We start from the raw sequence: 20,782 nt of genomic DNA, 5'->3' as shown, positions 1-20,782 counted from the left end.
CGCTGCCTTTGTCTGACTGAGACGGGGGGGGGCAATTCTCGCCCTCAGACGCCGCCACTGACAAACTGTCGTCAATGTCCTTCACCAATCCGCCGAACAAGATGAGGCCGGTCGCTTCGAGGGAGGGGAGCTGGTCCATCTTTGTGAAGAGACCTGGTGACTCGCTCTCTGGAGTGAGTGAGGCATGCGGGGGCGGACCCAGCGTGAGCTTAACAACGCCGTGCTCTTTTTGTGAAAAAGCTTTGTAAAGGATACTCTGCCGGGTGGTCACAGGGAAACGGCGAACAGCGTTGACGGCGTCGAGTTCAGGAAGCTGAGCAGGAGTCCGGAGGTCGCTGCATTCCGCTGCTGGGCTGTTCAACGGCGAGAGAGGCTGGCGCCTCTGGAGAAGTCAGCGAAGATTAAATCTGATTCCTATGGCGAAATGGTAAATGGACTGCATTTATATAGCGCTTTCACAGACCCAATGGCCACCAAAGCGCTTTACATATTTGCCTCACATTCACCCATTCACTCACCCATTCATTCACCGACGGCGGTGTCAGCCATGCAAGGCGCCATCCAGCTCGTCGGGAGCAGCTGGGGTTAGGTGTCTTGCTCATGGACACCTCGACACTTGGTCAGGTGGAACCAGGGATTGAACCACCAACCTTCCAGTTTGTAGACAACCTACATGAACCACTGAGCCACTCCCGCAATGGGCTGCTTATACAGTCAGCAGCCACGCCCATTCTGGCGTGCGCAAGGCAGCAAGTACCCTGATAGGTTTGCACGTCCTTGTTGCTTCACCATAGGTTCGTGCAGTTGCCGCAGCCCAGCCAATCAGCGTGCTTAGACAGCCTGCACTGTGCTTGCTGTGCAGCTGCACTGCGTTTTAAAATAAAGGCTTCAATATTCTCGAGAACATGTTTTCCCATAGCGTATAGCTATACAATACGTGTGAACCTTTCTCGAAAAGGAACTACATGACCCATGATGCTGTACAGAAAATTAAACACTCTCTAAAAAAATAGCTCTCTAGCTCCGCCCAATCCCATGAAACACTGCGAATGACGTAATCACGTTGATTTCTCTTTGCTCTCAAAATACTGAAATGTTTGTAAATATAGGCTATGCAAATTTTGCAATAAACTTAAAATATATTGTATTTATACATATAATCAACATTTGTAAATAATTTTACAACAAAAACCCAATAGGATTTGCTATTGGCTTTTTGCTCAGTAACCAACAAAAATGTTATTCCTTACGACGCTTTGTTCATAATGATAATCTTCACAAATTAACACAACTTTTATGAATTTTAAAGCCTAATTACAATTGCTAGAATTAAAAGCTAAATGTAGGCTTTTAACGGTCCCATGACTTCAACGTTGCCAACACTTCCGTCAACTCTTTCAGTCTTTATTTTAAAAATAGTTTTCCTCAAAGTTTGAGGTACTATTATAAGTTTACAAGAATGGGAATATAAACACATCGAGGCTGTGAAAGCGGACTAGTGAGTAGATGAGTTTACTTATTCCCTGTTTAATGTCCCCAACAGCTTCTGTGGTCCCATTTAGCCATTAGTTAGCGAACGCCTCTTTCAAGACAAAAGCTTCACAAATAACACAGGGTTTTAGGCCTACTGTGTAATTTTATGTCATAGAATAAAACGTGAAAATGTCTTGAGGTTGTGTTAACCAGTGACCTTATTTCAGGCATTTAAAGTTGCATGAAATGGAAGTTGCGATAGTCTTTTCTTCCCTATAGTAGTAACGTATATCTCAGTAAAATGGCTTCTTAAAACAAGAACAAATGTAGGGCGGGAGGGGAAGTTATTTTGATTGAAGATTATGAGGGCACAAAAAAAATTGATGTGAACAGATAAATAATTTAGAATAAATACTGAAATATTCCATAAAAAAAAATTTGATTTGATTTCTTTAATGACTTAAAGCCATTTTTATTTCATTGTGGGTTTTCTTTAATCAAAAACCCATTCAAAAAACCTATTAACTAAAATGCTTACAAGTTTACATGTCATCCTCAGTACCAAAATTTATACATATTATATTACAAATGGAAATTAGTAATAGGTTAGAGATCAAATAGATTGTTTTGTGTGTGCTGTTAATCGTCTTAATTATCTGAGCATTAAATGTATACATCAAAAATCAGATTTCAAAAATAATGTTTTGATGTGTAGAAACAGTGACTGACCCACTTTGGTTTGTTCCAGTTGTAAGGCCAGTACTAATAGAGCAGACAAGGTCTGGTTTTCCGTTTGGAGTCTTTTGTAGAACTCCAGTTGCTTAATTAGTCTCCAATCAAATGTGTCCCACTGCCCTCTAGTTTGAAAAATGCTTTGAAGTCTTAATTTCTCCATGCTGTAATCTCCATAGCAACAAGGCTTTACTGTATCAACTGAGTCCAAATTACAGCATTCTGACATTGTTAAGAGAGGCAGTTTGCATACGCACTCATATACAGTACATGTCACTTAATGAGCTGAGAAGTGAGGGTGTAGCTATATTTATGCAAAATGGAAAGAGGATATTTATGTGCTTGCATCAGTGTCTCAATCTCTCATACAGAATGAAATTTACAGAAAAATTATGCTACCAGACATAACATAATATAAACAATTTATTTGAGGATTATGCACTTTTGTTTGATCTAGTTCACACATAAAGTCCTGATAATGGTCAGAAACCTATGCAAATACTTCTTTGTTACTACCACAAACTAAGCTAAAAAGCTGCAAACACTTTTACCAGTTTCTGTCCACATTATTAGTTCAAATCAAGCTACTAAATTTCCACATAATAACCCATTATTTTGGAAAAGACAGGTCTATGTGATTCATAGCTTGTATTTTGACAGGACTGATGACAAAAACATTTACACATTCCTTATCAGGACAGCACAATTGTTGCATTCTAATAGAAACAACTTAGTTTGTTTCCTCCAGCAATCTTTTCACTTAACTGTCACATGCATCACTGCAATGTCCGGATTCTTGTAGGTCAGCTTGGTAAAAGAGTGTCCCAGACTGTAATGTCTATTTGTCTGTGGGTTTTTTAGGCCAGCAGAACGCTCAGGAGAAGATGTGGATATAATCCTGGCTCGGCTGAAGGGTGTGAAGGCCTTTGAGAAGTTTCACCCAAACCTGCTGCAGCAGATCTGCATGTGTGGCTTCTACGAGTTCCTGGAGAAAGGCATCACCTGTAAGAACCACATTTACAATTGTATTTTCATCATGACGCTTCCAGATTTTATTCCACTGAGAGCAGTCAGGAAATGTGTTTTCAAATATAGGAAAGAAATGAATCAATGAATCGACACATGAAAAGTAAAGATTATTTTTGTGTGTAGGGTTTCCCCCTGTATGATTCTTTAGAGATTATAACAGTTTTTGATAATCAAAAGTTCGGGGTCAGTATGATTTTTTTTAAATACTTTTGCATTAAATACAGATTCTGTTATTTTTAACTTTATTCATCAAAGAATCCCTAAAACAATGTATCACGGTTTACACAAATATTAAGCAGCTGAAGACTGGAGTAATGATGCTGAAAATTCAGGCCATCACAGGAATTTAAAATGTATTCAAATAGAAAACAGTTATTTTAAATGGTAATGATATTTCACAATATAAATGTTTTTATTGTATATTTGTCAAATAAATGCATCCTTGGTGAGCATAAGAGATATCTCAAAAACAAGTCCCTATGTTTTGAAAGTACATTATAGGTTCTTCAGATCAGCATTGTGGATTCTAGATGTTTTTTTTAAGAACTAGAAAATAAAATGTTTCTGTGGAACCTAAAAATGTTCTCCTGTGGCATCAGGCTGTAAAACTCTTGGTTACACTTAGTTTCATTCATCCACTTTAGACATTCTATTAACTTTAAGTAACTTTGCAACTATATGTCAACTAACTCTTCTTAGAGTATTTGTAGACTGTAAGGTTAAGGTTCGGGTCAGTACAGTAAGCTGATATGTAGTTGCGAAGTTACTTATAGCCGGTAGAATGTCTATTGGGGAGCAACAAAATAAAGTGTTAGCAGATATAAATCAGAAGGTCTATTAATGCGCTAAAGAGAATTAGTTGACATGATTTCCATTACACGAGAGTAGGTGTTAAAACTTCATGCTGATTTGTACTCAGCTTTCGCCAAGATAATCACCAACTAAGACATAGCTTTACAGTAACCTATGCTTCTCCATCCATTTACGCTTCTTTCCATCTGGTGACATGAATCTCCTTCTGTCTGGTGTTAATAGCTGCAGTGTATTGCGCGTCAGCACACACAACGGCTGCAACCACAGTGCGGTCCCCTCCCCCCATAACAACCCTCTGGATTGAGCGGAGTAAGGAACATCTCTAGGGTCTTCAAGTAGGCACCTTCTGTCCTCAGTGTTTCGTCGACTAGCCCACGACACCTCAAGAGGGCTCGCCGTCTGGCGTCCCAGAGTCACCCCCCTCCGTCCCCCACTCAACTCAGCCCAGCTTACTGACCTCTACTTCCCTCTTGCTGCTGAGACCTAACCACAATCTCACAATCTCTCCGCAACCCAACCATACGCGCCAACCCGTTTGACTAAGGCTGTCGAGCCCCACTGGTGCGTTAATATGCAGTTTCATTGGCAACGGTTCCGTATGGCATACCACCTACCGCAAAACACAATATCTGCCCAACCACCCGTCATTCACGCAATATACACAGGAACGTAATGACTGTAAATACTATACAACCTATACAAATAAACCAACAGTTGCTGCTGAGACCTAACCACATTCTCACAATCTCTCCGCAACCCAACCATACGTGCCAACCCGTTTGACTAAGGCTGTCGAGCCCCACTGGTGCGTTAATATGCAGTTTCAGTGGCAACGGTTCCGTATGGCATACCACCTACCGCAAAACACAATATCTGCCCAACCACCCGTCATTCACGCAATATACACAGGAACGTAATGACTGTAAATACTATACAACCTATACAAATAAACCATCAGACTCTTCAAGTTTTCAAGAAATCTACGAAACCGTAGCATGGCGGCCTGTACACAGCCAGCTAGAATCTTTCCGTCTCAACCACAGCCAGTTGCTGCTCCTTTCTGCTGCTTCAGATAAGTTCTTTACTGTGCGACGTAACTCTTGGCCACTGAATCCGACGTCTCTGAGGAACCGGGTTGTAGAGTGTGCCACAAAACCTCGACAACCCACTTCCACTGGATAAACCTGGACTCTCCATCCTCGCTGTTCTGCCTCAGTGGCCAGATGAGCATACCGCAGTTTCTTCCTCTCATATGCCTCATCTACCGCATTCTCCTATGGCTGAACAATGCGTGCTGATCCAGACCACAAAACAATATCTGGTCGTAGGTTAGTGGTGGCAATCTCAGGTGGAAAAATAAGCCGTTGATCAAGATCAGCCAGCATCTTCCAGTCCCTAGCAGCTTCCAGTTGGCCTGGGCGAGAATTGGTGTTAGCACCTTTTCATGGTAGTTGCTCGCCTGGGCAGAGGAATATTGTGTCTGCAATGTAATGTTTTGCTAGAGCAGGCGGCAACTTATTGGTCATACTACGCTTGCCTTCCAATGCTAAAGCCAAACATCGCAATACTTGGTCATGGCGCCAAGTAAACCGACCCTGGCTAAGAGCCACCTTACATCCTGTCAAAATGTGCCTTAATGTGGCAGGTGATGAACACAAAGGACAAGAGGGATCCTCTCCTACCCAGAGGTTTAGGTTCTGCGGTGATGGGAGAACACCATATGTTGACCTAATAAGGAAACTGATCCTACTCTCTTCCATTGACCAAAGGTCTTGCCAGCCCATTTTGCGTTGTTCCACACTCTCCCATCTCATCCACTCTCCCTGCTTGGCCTGGGAAATGGCCTTTATACATCTCATCCTCTCCTCCTGCTTTCGCACCTTGTTGACTACCAGCTTCCTCCTTTGAGCTGGGCCTGCCTTGTGCCATTTAGGAGGAGCTAAACTCAGCCCAAAACCCCCTCTTCCATGCTGTACCTGTCCCACGATATCCCCAATTTGAAGGTCAGCCTTTGCCTCTACTACAGATTTCTTTGCTGACGACTTTCTACCAGTTTTTACCACAGGGGCTGCCTCCCTTACACATTTGTCGCGTGACTCTGCTAAAGTCATTTCCAGTCTGACCTTGGCTAACTTAAACTCCTCGGTTAAAGCAGAGACTGGCAGCTGCAATACTCCTTTACTATTAAGTCCCACTCTGCTGAGGCAGCGTGGAACTCCCAACCATTTCCTGATGTAAGTTACTCAGAATGTCTAAAGTAGACCATTGAAGTAATGTGTTACTGAAACTTTTATTGCTAAGCATGTATTTCTGAATCTGTGCTAAAGGTATAATTTGCCACCTAATGAGACAATAAGAACCACGTTACATTAATGAAAAGAAGTAACTGTCCAGACATTGAAATGAAAAATTCCTCTGCAATTTGCAGATCAGTATTCATAGACTCACTTTGTTTTCCTGCAGTGTATAGGCAGGGTGACATTGGCACCAGCTGGTACGCGGTTCTGTCTGGATCTCTGGATGTGAAAGTGTCTGAGACAGCCAACCATCAGGTAAGAGAGACCACAATCAGGTTCATTTGAAGCCTCAATCTGCTAGGAGTCAGCTGAGATTAGTAGTAGTTTGCCCTGGCAGACATCATTTGCATACAGAAACTGCTACAGAAGCTTCTGTGATCGGGCAGACAGACGGGCCATGACTGGCCTTGTTAATAGTCTGATACACGAGGACGTCGAGCCAGGGCTGCTGGGGATGGAAGCATCTTTCTGTGAATCCACTGGGAATACAATGAGTCACACTGTCAGATGTGTTTACTGACCCTGAAGCATTTATCACTCCCACACAAATGTAGAGAGATTTCCAGAGATTCCAGAAGTGTCTGTGTTTTGCATATTAGAGCTTATAGAATCTGTATAGATTTTTTGTTGTTGTTGTTAATTTCCATCGAATAGAAATGCAGAAAAATCACTGTTTTATAAAAGGTTTCCTGAACACTCTTCTCATTTGTCATTGGTCGGTCAAACAGATCCCATACCAGACACACAAACACGGGTTCAAATAAAGCAATAGGCCTATTGGACTGTTTTTGGAATAATCAGACATTCTTTTAGACTCTGCATATTAAGCTGGGAAAGTATTTTATTAAGATCGCTTTTATTATTGGGGTCAGTAAGATTTCTTAAAGGTAGGGTAGGCAATTTTCAGAGAGGATATTTTCAGAATATTTACATATTTACAGAATACAGATATTTACAATTTTCAGAATAGCAAGTTAGCTTTGGAATCATAAGATACCACCATCACTTCAGAGCGTCTCCAAAGCCTCGCCTCATCCGAAACACATGAACACACACAGCAGAGTCTGCAAAGCGGCATGAGAGATGGCATTAAACTACATCATGTATCAAGGTATATTACATTACAATAATAATGAACATAAACAACTTAAAGAGCACTGACCTTTACCACCTGATTGCTGCAGATTAATTTCACTGTTGATATTGTTGACATTGAAATGCATAAAATCGAGACACAAACCGCACTGAGTTTAAGTTCACAGGTTTCCCACCTCTTCCTAATTGCAGTAGTTATGGCGTGAACTCAGCATAAGCTTGTTGTTTTGGTTTAGGAGGAATTGTGTTCTATTGAAATATTCAAATTACATTTATTAATTAGGCTACTCCAGTCTTTAGGTCACGTGATCTTCCAGAAACCATTGTTATTAGCGACACTGGTGGCCGTTAAGTGAATTTCAGTTCAGTTCGTACTCGTGTCTCGTGCCCATCATTACATGTAACGCACAATACTGAACGTGTTCAGTGATCTACGGCGGAGTGCTTTCTCATCTTTGCTTAGAAGTAAAAAGAAGTCGGAAATACCTTTGCCGCAATATACTGTTAACAGTGTTAAAGAACATCGCTGCAACGTTTGAATGAATGTGTAAGTATGTGCTGCGCGCAATTTCCTCTCAATAACAAAATAAAAACACAATAACAATGACACCGAGAAAACCTAACGTAGCAGTAAACAAAACGGATGAGAAGCTCTCGGGATGGAGCGCGCGTAACTGTAACATCCTTTGGATTTTCCCGGTAAAAACATAGTACTTTACATAAAGATCAAATAGCATAGGTCCACAGGCTTCCATAGGCAACAAAGTCGGGGAATGTCTCTTTTTTTAAGTTTCGTTACAAGCATTTAAAACGTTGGCATTAAAAATCGAAGAGGGAATGAAGAGGCTTTCATATAGCCCCTTTAATGTGTTCTTCCTGAATAAAAGAATAGTAATTTATTAAAATAATAGAAATAAAGGACTGACCTCAAACTTTCGAACAGTATTGTATGCTAAAATCCCAGTAGACTGCTGTATGCTAAAATCTCTTTGCATGAGAAGAAATCTCAGCAATGAATCTGTCCAATGATTTTGTGCAGTCAGGTATACATGAAATCAAACATGTCTCATCGATTCTTTCAAAATGTCTGAGCTATTCTACCCATATTAATTTGTATACTTTCTGACAGTATGGATCAGATTTGTTTCTATTTTTATTTCTCCTTAGGAATTTTGGTAAAGTTACTTGACCTGTTAACTGTCAGTCTCACTTTTGATGAGCTTAAAACAAAAAATGAGAACTCCTGAACATTAAATGAGAACATTAATTCTCCTGAGCTATGATTGAGCAACCTCTGAATAAAAGTTTCCCCTCTAAGCCTGTAGGCATCATAGCATTCATATGTAATGCATTCTGGGTTGTACTTGCCTGATTACATTCACAATTGTGGGAGGAACTGACACAAGGCATCAGGTTATGCTTCTCTTTCACACTTTCTCACAAGGATGTTGCCCTGCAGCAATGAATCTCCTGCACAGAGCTGACTGTGTGTGTGTGTGTGTGTGGTATGTGCATGTGAGAACACTTTCATTGATGCAATATTAGGAGTTTGTGTTGCTCCAGTTTTATGTAGTGATCCTTCAGGCAATATGTTATTATCACACTGCTCTGATCAAATGAATGTTTCCGCAAGACGGTGCAAAAAAGAAATGTATGCTTGTATGTTAAATGAGTGTGCGCGCTTGTGTCTTCTAATCTCGGATCATTTGTTATGTGCAACAATATCTTTAAACCTCATTGAGCACATTCCCTTACAGTGTGCATACATTTACATAAATTACATGAATAAGGAGAGTCATTAAAGCAATAGTTCACCCAAAAATGAAAATGATTTTCAATGCAATTACAATGAATAAGGGCTGAGTGGAGCTTTGAATTTAAGTTAATATTTACTTAATTTCTATTCACCAAAGCCATACAGATTTGGAACTACGCGAGGGTGAATTAATCGTGGCAATGTTTCATTTTGGGTGAATTTCTCCTTTAAGATCTTTATAATAACCTTGCAAAAATGTTATCACCGTCTCTCTCCCTCTTTTTGTCTTCTACTCTTCTTAATACTTCTCCTTTTTCTGTAGGATGCTGTAACGATCTGTACTCTGGGAGTGGGAACAGCATTTGGGGAGTCAATTCTGGATAATACTCCTCGACATGCCACGATTGTCAGCCGAGAGAACAGCGAACTTCTGCGCATCGAACAGAGAGAGTTCAAAACCCTGTGGGAGGTTTGTTTGTGTGCAAGTGTTGCTCAATGTTTTCATTACAGCTGCTATTAGTGATTAAATACCCCTACTGGTTGACAGGCAGAACAGAAATGGCTCTCTAAAATGCAAAAAAGAATCTGACCGTGGCCCGCATGTGTTTTTCTCACAGCGGGTTTCCTGTCTTTGGAGGGCAGGGTATTTAGAGGTTGTTTATAAGTGATGTAATTCAGTGGCTAAGTGTGGCAGAAATTAAAGTGCCCCTATTATGCTATTTTAAAGGTTTCTGATTTTGGTGGTCTCCTATAGATTTAGATGCATAAAAGGTCAAAAAACACTATTTTCCTATAAAATACATTGCAGTATCACCTCATTTCTCACACTATCTGAAATGGTTCAATAAAGGATCCAGTTTATGTAGGCACTCCCCGTGTTGAGACAATAACTCTTTCTTGTGCAGTTTGATTTCTGGAACTTTGCAGACCTTTTACATTCACAAACAGCTGTATACATGTATACACACTGCATGAAAGCTAATATCTGAAAAATAATAGGGGCACTTTAATTTTAATAAATTTTTCAGAAAACAAGACGTAATATCTTGTCAGTTTGCTTCTCAAGTAAATGTATATTTATATAAGAATGTCTAAATATCTGTACAAAACAAAAATACTTAGTTAGAAAATCTTTTCTCTTTTTTTTTGGCGATGTACGATTAACACTGGCATCTTTGATTTTGGACATTTTGAATGTCATTCAACCATCCTACTCATACTATTTTTGCAGAAATGTGCTTTATGCATGAAATATAGCCAAAAACTCACCGTCCATATGAGGTGCATGGAGCAAAAAATGATTTTTAAAAAAAAGTGAAAAAGTTTAGTTTGTTTTATTTTTTTCATTTCCCTTATCTATGAAATACCCACATGCTACAGTTGCCAAATCGAATGGTATACTATGCTGTAAGTTGTATAATTTATTGACTTCGATTTTCTTTAGGCTGCCTAATATATTTCCATTTAAAAATATATAAAATTGGACCAAAAAGTGCAAACTAACCATAGTGAATTGACAAAAAAACTGTTACAAGCTATTGGTTACCATTGCATATTGCATACTATTCTTCATGGTAGTCCTTATACAGTACATAAAGCCCTGTAAGCAGTATGCCTCTATATTCCACTTCGATCAATGCCACTGTGTCTATGATAAGGCACTTTTTCAGTACCAATCACTGAGCATCAGAAACACTGGGTGGCGCTCTCTGATCTGTTAACAGCTCGGCCAGTTCCTCTGGGCTGTTCAGCACAGCCATTTGCCAAATCCCAGGCTTTAACAGGCTTTTATAGAGTGTCTAGATGTGCGTGAATGTGTGTGTAGGCCTATGTTGTAAATGTAAACTAGTGGTCTCAGCAATAATCAACTCAGGAGTCATGTGTTGGTCTTTGAAGTTTGTCACATTAACTGAGCAGAGAATCGGTGATAAATGCGTTGAGATGTTGTGAAGAAGGCAAGATATCCGTATTTATTGCTTTAAATGGATTTGGTGTAGTTGTTAATTCCCAGTATGTCAGAAGCTTTTGAGTGTGTTTGGGACCATATGAAACACATTACACAGACACTTAAATATGGTCCTTTTTTTTGTGTCTTCATGCTTGAATCTTTCCGTCATGCGAAACATAGTCTGAAATTATATAAAATGCACACAAAAAAAAGTTAAAGCCTTTTTTTCAAGATTTACACATTTTAATTAATAGTAAAATTCAATCAAATTGAATTGTATAATACTTACATATTATTCATATTATGAATTAAGAATTTTAAGTGAATAAAAGAAGTAGAGTTTAATAAAACATTTTGTATAAATCTTAATGGACCAAGAGGATGGACCATTTAGTTTACGTGATTCGTAAATTAATGAAAATATGTTTCAATTTAAGTTTAAGATTTCTACAAAATGTATTTATTTACTGGAAAGAAATTAATACTTTCATTCAGCAAGGATTCATTAAATTGACCAGAAGTGACGGTAAAGATATTTATAATGTAAAAAAAGATTTCTATTTCAATTAAATGCTATTACACAACTGGGTAATAACTATGTACTAACCCTGAACCTACCCCTAAACCTAACCTTAATCTATGTTGTTACCTTAACATTACCATTTTCATCTGTAAGTGCACATACTGTAAAATAAAGTGCAAACGAAATTACTTTTTATCATAGTATCTAAAAAATATATCACGGTTCCACAAAAATATGAAGCACAACTGTTTCCAACAATGATAATATTAAGAAATGTTTCTTGAGCAGCAAGTCAGCTTATTAGGTGTTCAAGCACGAAGTGCTGAAAACCTATTCTAATTGCTATTTGAAAAAAGAAATTCCCCTAAAACGCATTGTGCAGCCCATACCGTAAGGCCCAGAGACTTGAAACTCGACCAGATGGTAGGCCTCAATTTGGGAATAACCTATCAGAGTATGACCCCGATTGGCCTCTAGGTGGTGCTACAGCAACCAAAAGTACTAAATTGCTCATAACTCCTCAAAAGCTTTTTACACCACTGTGATCCTTGGCTCAAGACGGACAAAATGTATATCTCCAATTTCGATTTAGGCAAGAAAAAATTTCCGCTATGTCGAATTTTGTACAAAATCTACTTTTGCGAACTAGTCCCTGGTTTTTCGCCCGATCGGAACCAAACCAGTCTAGGCCTATTCTCTGGACGCTCTAGATCAATAATTATTGAAAATAATTTTCAATTTTGCATTTGGGTGGCTGTAACAGGGTCATTTAGAAAAGGGGCGGGGCAAAATACAGTCAAAAGCCTATAAATCGTAAACGAAAAGTCAAAACTTCACAAAAATTGATGAGCATATGTGTCATAACATGGTGAAGAAGCATGCAAAGTTTCATGGAGATCGGACCATAGGTGGCGCTATAACTGTCAAAAAGGTCTCATTATTATTAGGTGTTCAAGCACGAAGTGCTGAAAACCTATTGTAATTGCTATTTGGAAAAAAAAATTCCCCTAAAACGCATCGTGCAGCCCAAACCGTAAGGCCCAGAGACTTGAAACTCGGCCAGATGCTAGGCCTCAATTTGGGGACAACCTATCAGAGTATGAGCCCGATTGGCCCATAGGTGGCGCTACAGAAACCAAAAGTTGCTCATAACTCCTCAAATGTTGGTCCTAGCCTCAAGCTTTTTACACCACTGTGCTCCTTTACACCACTGTGATCCTTGGCTCAAGACGGACAAAATTTATATCTCCAATTTCGATTTAGGCAAGAAAAATTTTCCGCTATGTCGAATTTCGTCCAAAACCTTCTTTTGCGAACTAGTCCCTGGTTTTTCACCCGATCGGAACCAAAAAAATTTGGTATATCATGGTAAATCATGCTAAAACATGGTCGATTCCATCTATGATGTCAGTGGTTAAATGCTTGCTACATAAAACTTAATCTCTTTTGATGCTTTTCAGCTTAACCGCCTTAACTGCTTGAACACCGATAAATGCTGCTTGCAGCTTTAATTAGAATGATTTCTGATGGATCATGTGACACTGAAGACTGGAGTAATGATGCTGAGAATTCAGCTTTACCATCACTGAAAAAACTACATTTTAAAATATATTAACAAAGATGAGAGTTATTTTAAATTAAAGTAATATTTCACAACATTACTTTTTACTATATATATATTTTTATCTAATTAAAGCAGCCTAGGTGAGGAGAAGAGACTTCTTTCAAAACATTTAAACATTTTACCAACCCCAAACCTTGGTAAAAGAATATACTGTATATACTGTATATGGGGTAAGAGATGGGAATGGGATCAGGACATGATGATCCAAGACTTGAACCTGAGCTCCCTAAAGCCAACGGCTCTTAACATGTGCACAGCCAGGATCTGATATAGTGTCATGAAAAATCTGTGTGTTCTGCATTGTAATAACTTTGATGTGCTGATTATTTCTGATCCTTTCATTCAGCATTAAACATGAAGTGACTGTGACTCAATGTGTGTGACACACAGAGGCTGTCAGGCTTCTGTCTTTAATGCTGTGTGTGTAAATAGTATCACCCGTGTCTCACAGCTTGATAGTGACCATATGTGCCATATTTTTGTTTCATATATCACATGCAGCTGAATAATAATCAAACATACAACATGAATTATGTATCAGTCTCTGCCTCATCAATAGAACAATGTGGGCGAAGATCTCTCTGTCTCTCTCGACTATTATCCTCCTCTCTTTTTCTCTCTCTGTAAACCTCCTCTCATTCAGACGAGTGCTCATGAGAGTGTTTTTGTTTGTGTACGAGTAGTGTGTGTGTTTGAATGAGGAAAAGGTGATAGAGTTCATATATTTGTGTATATGTGTGTGGTGCACAATTTCGAACCCTTTCAAACTAACCTCGATAACGATGCGTACTCAACTATAATGGCATGAAAGTGTTTTTTATAATTTCATACATGCATGGCTAAAGCCTCGTGCAGGAGACAATTATCACACGCTCGCTTACCGCCAGACGTTTCGTTCATCTCCGGAACACAAATTAAGTGATCTTTTTGATGAAATCTGAGAGCTTTCTGTTCCTCCATTGACAGCTACGCAACTACCAATTTGATGCTTCAAAAAGTTCATAAAGAGATCGTAAAACTAATTCACTAGAGTTGAGTGGTTTAGTCCACATTTTCTGAAGAGAAACAATCACTTTTTATGATGAACAGGTTGAATTTAGGCTTTTATTCACATATAAACATTCATCAACTCACACATTTGCTGTAGTAAGCAGAAGCTCAAGCATGTTTGCTTGACGTGCGAGAACCGCTGAGGTTTGGACTACACCACTGGTCAAATATACGGTAAAAATATACGGAATAGATGCATCAATGTGAACATGCCTTCAGGTTCGGTATCTTTAGGTGTGGTGTTAAAATGCCAATGTGAACACTAAGTGGACCAGGACTACATTTTTTTTTTTTTTTTTTTTTGGTACAGACCAAACGAATTAAGCGAACTGAAAAACAAGTGTGACCACACCCTTAAACTGAAATAAAAATTTAAAGTTAAATATTAATATATTTTAAAAACTAATAAAAATGATAAAAGCACATTTTTATTTTTAAAAATTAAACTAAAACTAAAGATGAAAACTGGAAATAAAAACAAAAGTACTATAATAGTATATTAATAATGCCAAAACAACACTACACTCACAAATGGACTGGACTTGATCTATGATTACACATTAGTGTCTACCTGACTGGAAAAGAGCTGAACTAACTGATCCTCAAAGACAGACTAATGTGATAACGGTGATTTCACTACAGCTGTAGGGCAGGCACACACACACACACACACACACACACACACACACACACACACACACACACACACACACACACACACACACACACACACACACACACACACACACACACACACACAGCTGTCTGTTCAGTGTAAATACAATTTAATACCCTTAATAATTGATGAAGCCATGAGCTTTTGAGAGCCTTTTAGCAGCCCATAGTTCCCTCTCTCTCCCTCATGTGTAATGCTGTGGTACAGGGTGAATTGAGTGAGCGCAGCTCTCTGATTGGCTATAGCTATTGCCTGGCAACGGCGACTGAAGTCCAGTCAGATTCTCGGCCAGAAAGATCCAAAGAGCAGCAGACACTGGATCACATTATCCACACGTGTGTAAGTGGAGCATTTGGATGTGTGTGTTTGATTTGATGTCTGTACATCTGACTGAAAAGCAGAGAGGAGGCATTCTGGGTTTTCCTGGATAATGCTGGGAAGTTGGCAGGGTTTAGGAAGCAGACAAGCATCTCGTCCCTGTGGGATTCTCTGTCGGACTACACTACACAAACTCTTAGGGTGAGTCCAGTTGGCTTCAATTATGCCACATGCAAAAGGATTTGTTGCTATTTTCGTAGTTTATGATCAAGAAACCACACTTAAAAACAATATATTAGTACTAGCACTGGGTTCAGAGCCGCATCAATATTACTGTGGTTTTTGAGGTTAATGATGTCAGAGGTCTTTTTCACCAGTGGTATTGATTCTTACTGGTGCTAATTGATACATGGTTCTGCTTTTTTATGCACGTTCTCTTCCTGCGTGCCTTGCCTACATCTGATTTTTAATGCGTTTTCAGAATGTATTATTTATGATAAAGAGGGCCTGTTCTTGTGTGGCAATGTGAGGTGAATATCATCTGCTGAAAGCTGAGGATGTGCGTTGAATGTTGAGGGGTTTCTGTCTCTCTGGGTCAGTCCTGTGCCAGGCTGCAGGGGGCACCGCCTGACCGGGCCCTTGGGGGGGGAAGTACACACTTGTTCTGTGTGCTTATATGCTGTTAACTGCACGATCCTAGCTGAATTACTAAACCTATGTGAAGACAGCCAGCTGGAAAGAACAACGTGTTATTTGTGTGTGTGTGTGTGTGTGTGTGTGTGTGTGTGTGTGTGTGTGTGTGTGTGTGTGTGTGTGTGTGTGTGTGTGTGTGTGTGTGTGTGTGTGTGTGTGTGTGTGTGTGTGTGTGTGTGTGTTTGTGTTTGTCTGCGAGTCTGGGGGATGGAAGAAGTTAAGCAAAAGTTAGCTTTTGTGTAAGCTTCAGGAAACAGGAAGGAAGCAGGATATACAAAGTGCATTTGTGTGATTTGAACAAAGCCTGTTTGAAGACTTCAAATCAGTGGCCAAAGGAAACCATCTGCTGTAATCTGCAGTTGTAAGCCTCTGCGATTCTTTAACACTAGACATTCAGCTCACTTTATCATACAGAAAGAATGTCCTATGGACACTGTCCGTTTTACTCAATGGAAGAAAAATTTTGTACTTTTGGATGCTTTTAAATATTTATAGTTAATAAATATATTCTATTAGCTATTAGTATTTACAATACTGTTTAAAATTTGGGGTCATGATATTATTATTTTTTTTTTTTGATCAAAGTGTCAGGACAGATATTTATAATATAAAGATTTATATTTTAAATAAATTATGAATTATCAACAAATATATTAGGCAGGTTTTCAACATTAATAATAATATGAAATGTTTCTTGAGTAATGATGCTTAAAATTCAACTTTGCATCAAAGGAATAAATTACATTTTACATTCAATATATTAAAATAGTAATCCGTTATTTTAAAGGGTAATTACTTTTCACATTATTCCTGTTTTTACTGAATTTTTGTCAAATAAATGCAACCTTGGTGAACATAAGAGACTTCTTTCAAAAACATTAAAATAATATTACCCCAAATGTTTAAACGATAGTGTGTGTGATTGTGATTTTACAAACCTTTATTTCTAATATCTATCTAATATTCATTTCTAATACCTTTATTTCTAAAATGTCTCCTTAAAATTAATGTGAAAGTGTACTCATCTTGATAAATTCTTACTTTATAATGTGGGTGACAACTGAAAAAGACATATAATGAAGAGTATCTCTTGAATCTAGTTAATTTTTTGAACCCATTGGTGAACAAGTTTTTTTTTCTTTCATTTTAATCATAAAGCAGTGAATTTAATTTAGATTGAGTTTATTGTGTGTGTGTGTGTGTGTGTGTGTGTGTGTGTGTGTGTGTGTGTGTGTGTGTGTGTGTGTGTGTGTGTGTGTGTGTGTGTGTGTGTGTGTGTTTGAACTCTAGGTGAGTTTGCGCCGGTATCAGTGTGTCATACATTGCCTCGGCTGCATGTGTCACCTCGTCACCATGGCGATATGGAAAGAAAAATAATGAAAACATCTGAATATTCATAGTGATCACTGCCAAGCCACAAAAGGCTTCAATCTGATTGGTGGAGCTCAGCATTCTTACTATAGAGCTTTTCACTTTAATGATGTAAAGGCAGTCATTTCACCTGTATGAAAATGACTCAGTACAGCTTTGAGGTATCGGGGGGTTGTGATACATTTTCATTGTGTTATTCTTTATGTTGCAGAAATACAGGCAGTGCATGGCTGGGCTTCTCGCTCCGCCGTACGGAGTGATGGACAGTGGGGCTACAAATGACAGTGAGTTTCACACACGTAAACATACACACTCACACGAGACATCAATGATGATTTCTCAGAAATGTCTTTGTTTGATGCAGGAATGGCAGACAAAGAGAATCTAAACAGCGACCCTATCAATTTTATGTCAAAAAACCTGAATAAGGTAGGATTGTCCTACATGTTCCCATTCATCACCTTTACATTTTAACAGGTTATAAAAATCAGTTTTGTTTTTATTTTATTTTTTGTTCAGTTGTTGTCTGGTCAAATTAATATTTGCATTCGCTGGTATAGTGATGTGCCTGCAGTGTCTATGTTGATTACTGCCACTGTACTTTGGACAATAAAAATCAATCAAATAAATACTTATTTAATTGATCTGCCGATCTTTCCTGAGAGTGAACATTTTTGATGATTCATTTGCCAGTAATTCTCATTTCCATCCACATAACTTATGACCGCAGACTGTCGTCACCTCAGTTTTATGCTAATTTTCCCACTTTTGTTCTTCAGTCAATTTTTGTGAACGAAAAAGTGTACCTTTAGTTTTTTTTTCAGAATGTTTTATTTCATCGGAATGGTACAAACTTGGTAAAGGTTTTGGCACTTGCTATGTGAACACACACACAAAAAATCATGGACATGATTCGAAAAGGTTAAATGGTTCTGAAAAAAGATTGTCACATTTGTGCTCCTCGCGGTCAAAAATGAGCGCATTGGAAATGAATGGGAGACTAATTTCATCTAGTGAAAACTTTTGGTACTGCGGCCAAACAAAATCTTTCTGAAAGCTCATTTCATATCATGAAATATCAAGCTCAAATTTGGAACATAACTTTAAATTTATGGCTTTGATTTTCTTGCAGTTTTAGAGTAAAACATGTTTTTGAAAATATATGTTTCATATAAAAATTGAAAATAGTATTTGTGTGTTTATTATGCATTTTTCATAACAATAAACGTTACATTTTTTACTTTCACTTTTGTCGTCTTTAAAAAGAGTTCAAACTTCAGACTGTACTCTAAAGCATTCAAGATTTATGACAGTTTAAGTTGGAAATTTAATTTTCAGGTCTATGCTCAAAAAGTGAATAAATGGATTATAACTACAGCATACCGGTAAATATAATTTAGTACCATAAAATCCCTTAAAAATACAAAATATTAAATAAAAAACATTTTTAAACTAAAATATAGTATATTCAATTAGTTGAAATAAAACAAAACATTTCTGTCAGTTTTTGACTGCCACACTTAGAGGGTTTTAATTAAATTTAAAAATCTTTTGAAAAAGATCTTTTGTCATCTACACTTGCAAATTGAGTGCCGTTATTAGATCTCAATGAATGTGTTTTGTGCTGTAATTAGGCTGTGCATGAGTGTTTTCTGTGCCTCACTCTCAACTTCCTCTCTCTCTGTTCCGGATTTTGTTTCAGGTCCCATCAGAAAACATTTTGAGGGCAGAAAAACTCTTACGTAACGCTATACTGGCCAGAGCTCCCCACATGATCAGAGATAGAAAATATCATCTGAAAACCTACAGGTGTGTGTGTGTGTGTGTGTGTGTGTGTGTGTGTGTGTGTGTGTGTGTGTGTGTGTGTGTGTGTGTGTGTGTGTGTGTGTGTGTGTGTGTGTGTGTGTGTGTGTGTGTGTGTGTGTGTGTGTGTTGCCTATGACAAATGTTATATGGCATATCATTTGCAATATTTATTCATTTATGCCATAGTATATATGCAGAATACACTGCTCTGTGTGCTCTGCATGACCTGTGTGTGTGTGTGTGTGTGTGTGTGTGTGTGTGTGTGTGTGTGTGTGTGTGTGTGTGTGTGTGTGTGTGTGTGTGTGTGTGTGTGTGTGTGTGTGTGTGTGTGTGTGTGTGTGTGTGTGTGTGTTTGCAGGCAGTGTTGTATCGGCACGGAGCTGGTCGACTGGCTGCTTCAGCAGAGCTCATGTGTTCACAGTCGAGCTCACGCTGTGGGAATGTGGCAGGTGTTCCTGGAGGAAGGGGTCCTGAATCACGGTACACAACAAACACGTACACCTGTATCATTTGCTGTTGTGACAGCCAGGTTAAAGGTAGGGTAGGCAGTTTCGGAGAGGCTAGTAATAGCAAGATAGCTTTGAAAGCATGAGATCCCAACCTCACTTCAGAGCGTCTCCAGAGTCGAGGCTCCTCCCGAACACATGAACACAGACAGCAGGGAGCAAACGAAAGCGTTACGAGAGATTGTGTTAAATTACCTCATGTCTCAAAGCACATAACATTACAATAATAATACATGTAAACAACTTACAGAGCTCTAGTTGTACCACCTGAGTGCTGCAGATTAATTTCTGCGTTGATAATGTTGACATAGAAATACCTAAATCTGAACTGCTTCGGGTAGAACGTCACGGGTTGCCGTCTGATAATTACGGTTATGACACTGTGTGAACACAGAATAAGCTTGTTGTTTTGGTTCTGGAGGAACTGTAACTGTAACGGCGGCTGCTGTTTGTTTGGTGCCCGGTGACTGTCTACACTTCTGCATAGCCTTACGGAAAACGCTGATGACATGTGATGTTTGGACCGAATGCTATGATTGGATAAACATTTTTTTGCCCTTAGACTTCCAAAAAAGATATATGTACTTATATACATATATATATATATATATATATTCAGACCACTTCTATTATTGATTGCTATCAGGATGTGAAGAGTGTTTATGAAAAACATTGCCTACCCTACCTTTTAGCTGGGTCATTCCTGCTATGTTGAATGTTTCTTCATTTTCTTTTCTCTGATTGAAATGTAAATTTTAAATATTTTATCTGTAATATTATTTTAACCAGTGTTGTTTTAGTAGTGTTTATATACTACCATATTATTTATTAATATTTTGCATTAGAATTTATTTGTATATTTTTATCTTTCATTTTAATATTAGTCTGTTTTAGTCATTATCTGCTTTTGTCATTTTTATTTTTTCTAATATTTCTATTTAGCTTTATTTTTTATTTATTTTAGTTTTAGTAATTTTTGTACTTCAACTTATTTCAGTTAGTTGCCATTTAATGTTTTTTTATGTAATATTTATATTTTATTTCAGCTATTTTTTTTAATACCAAACACGAT

The 20,782-nt window shown here is 38.4% G+C and overlaps 1 protein-coding gene across 2 annotated transcripts in view; it reads left to right on the top strand.

Annotated features, from left to right (window-relative positions):
- The window catches only part of rapgef4b (Rap guanine nucleotide exchange factor 4b), a 41,027-nt gene that overhangs the window by 7,980 nt on the left and 12,265 nt on the right, over window positions 1-20,782 (top strand). The window contains exons 2-8 of one of the 2 annotated variants that reach the window (XM_077199689.1): window positions 3,067-3,209; window positions 6,511-6,599; window positions 9,518-9,664; window positions 17,610-17,682; window positions 17,763-17,827; window positions 19,101-19,207; window positions 19,563-19,684. In XM_077199689.1, the coding sequence (XP_077055804.1) occupies window positions 3,067-3,209; window positions 6,511-6,599; window positions 9,518-9,664; window positions 17,610-17,682; window positions 17,763-17,827; window positions 19,101-19,207; window positions 19,563-19,684 (746 nt within the window). Of the gene's footprint in view, window positions 1-3,066; window positions 3,210-6,510; window positions 6,600-9,517; window positions 9,665-15,305; window positions 15,536-17,609; window positions 17,683-17,762; window positions 17,828-19,100; window positions 19,208-19,562; window positions 19,685-20,782 lie in introns of those variants that run through there. The other variant, XM_077199690.1, reaches the window with a different exon arrangement.

Source organism: Siphateles boraxobius, unplaced genomic scaffold (assembly GCF_051911475.1).
Source record: "Siphateles boraxobius isolate OS27281-9 unplaced genomic scaffold, OSU_SipBor_1 41, whole genome shotgun sequence".
NCBI classification, from domain to species: domain Eukaryota; kingdom Metazoa; phylum Chordata; class Actinopteri; order Cypriniformes; family Leuciscidae; genus Siphateles; species Siphateles boraxobius.
This window is presented reverse-complemented; position numbering and strand designations above follow the sequence as displayed.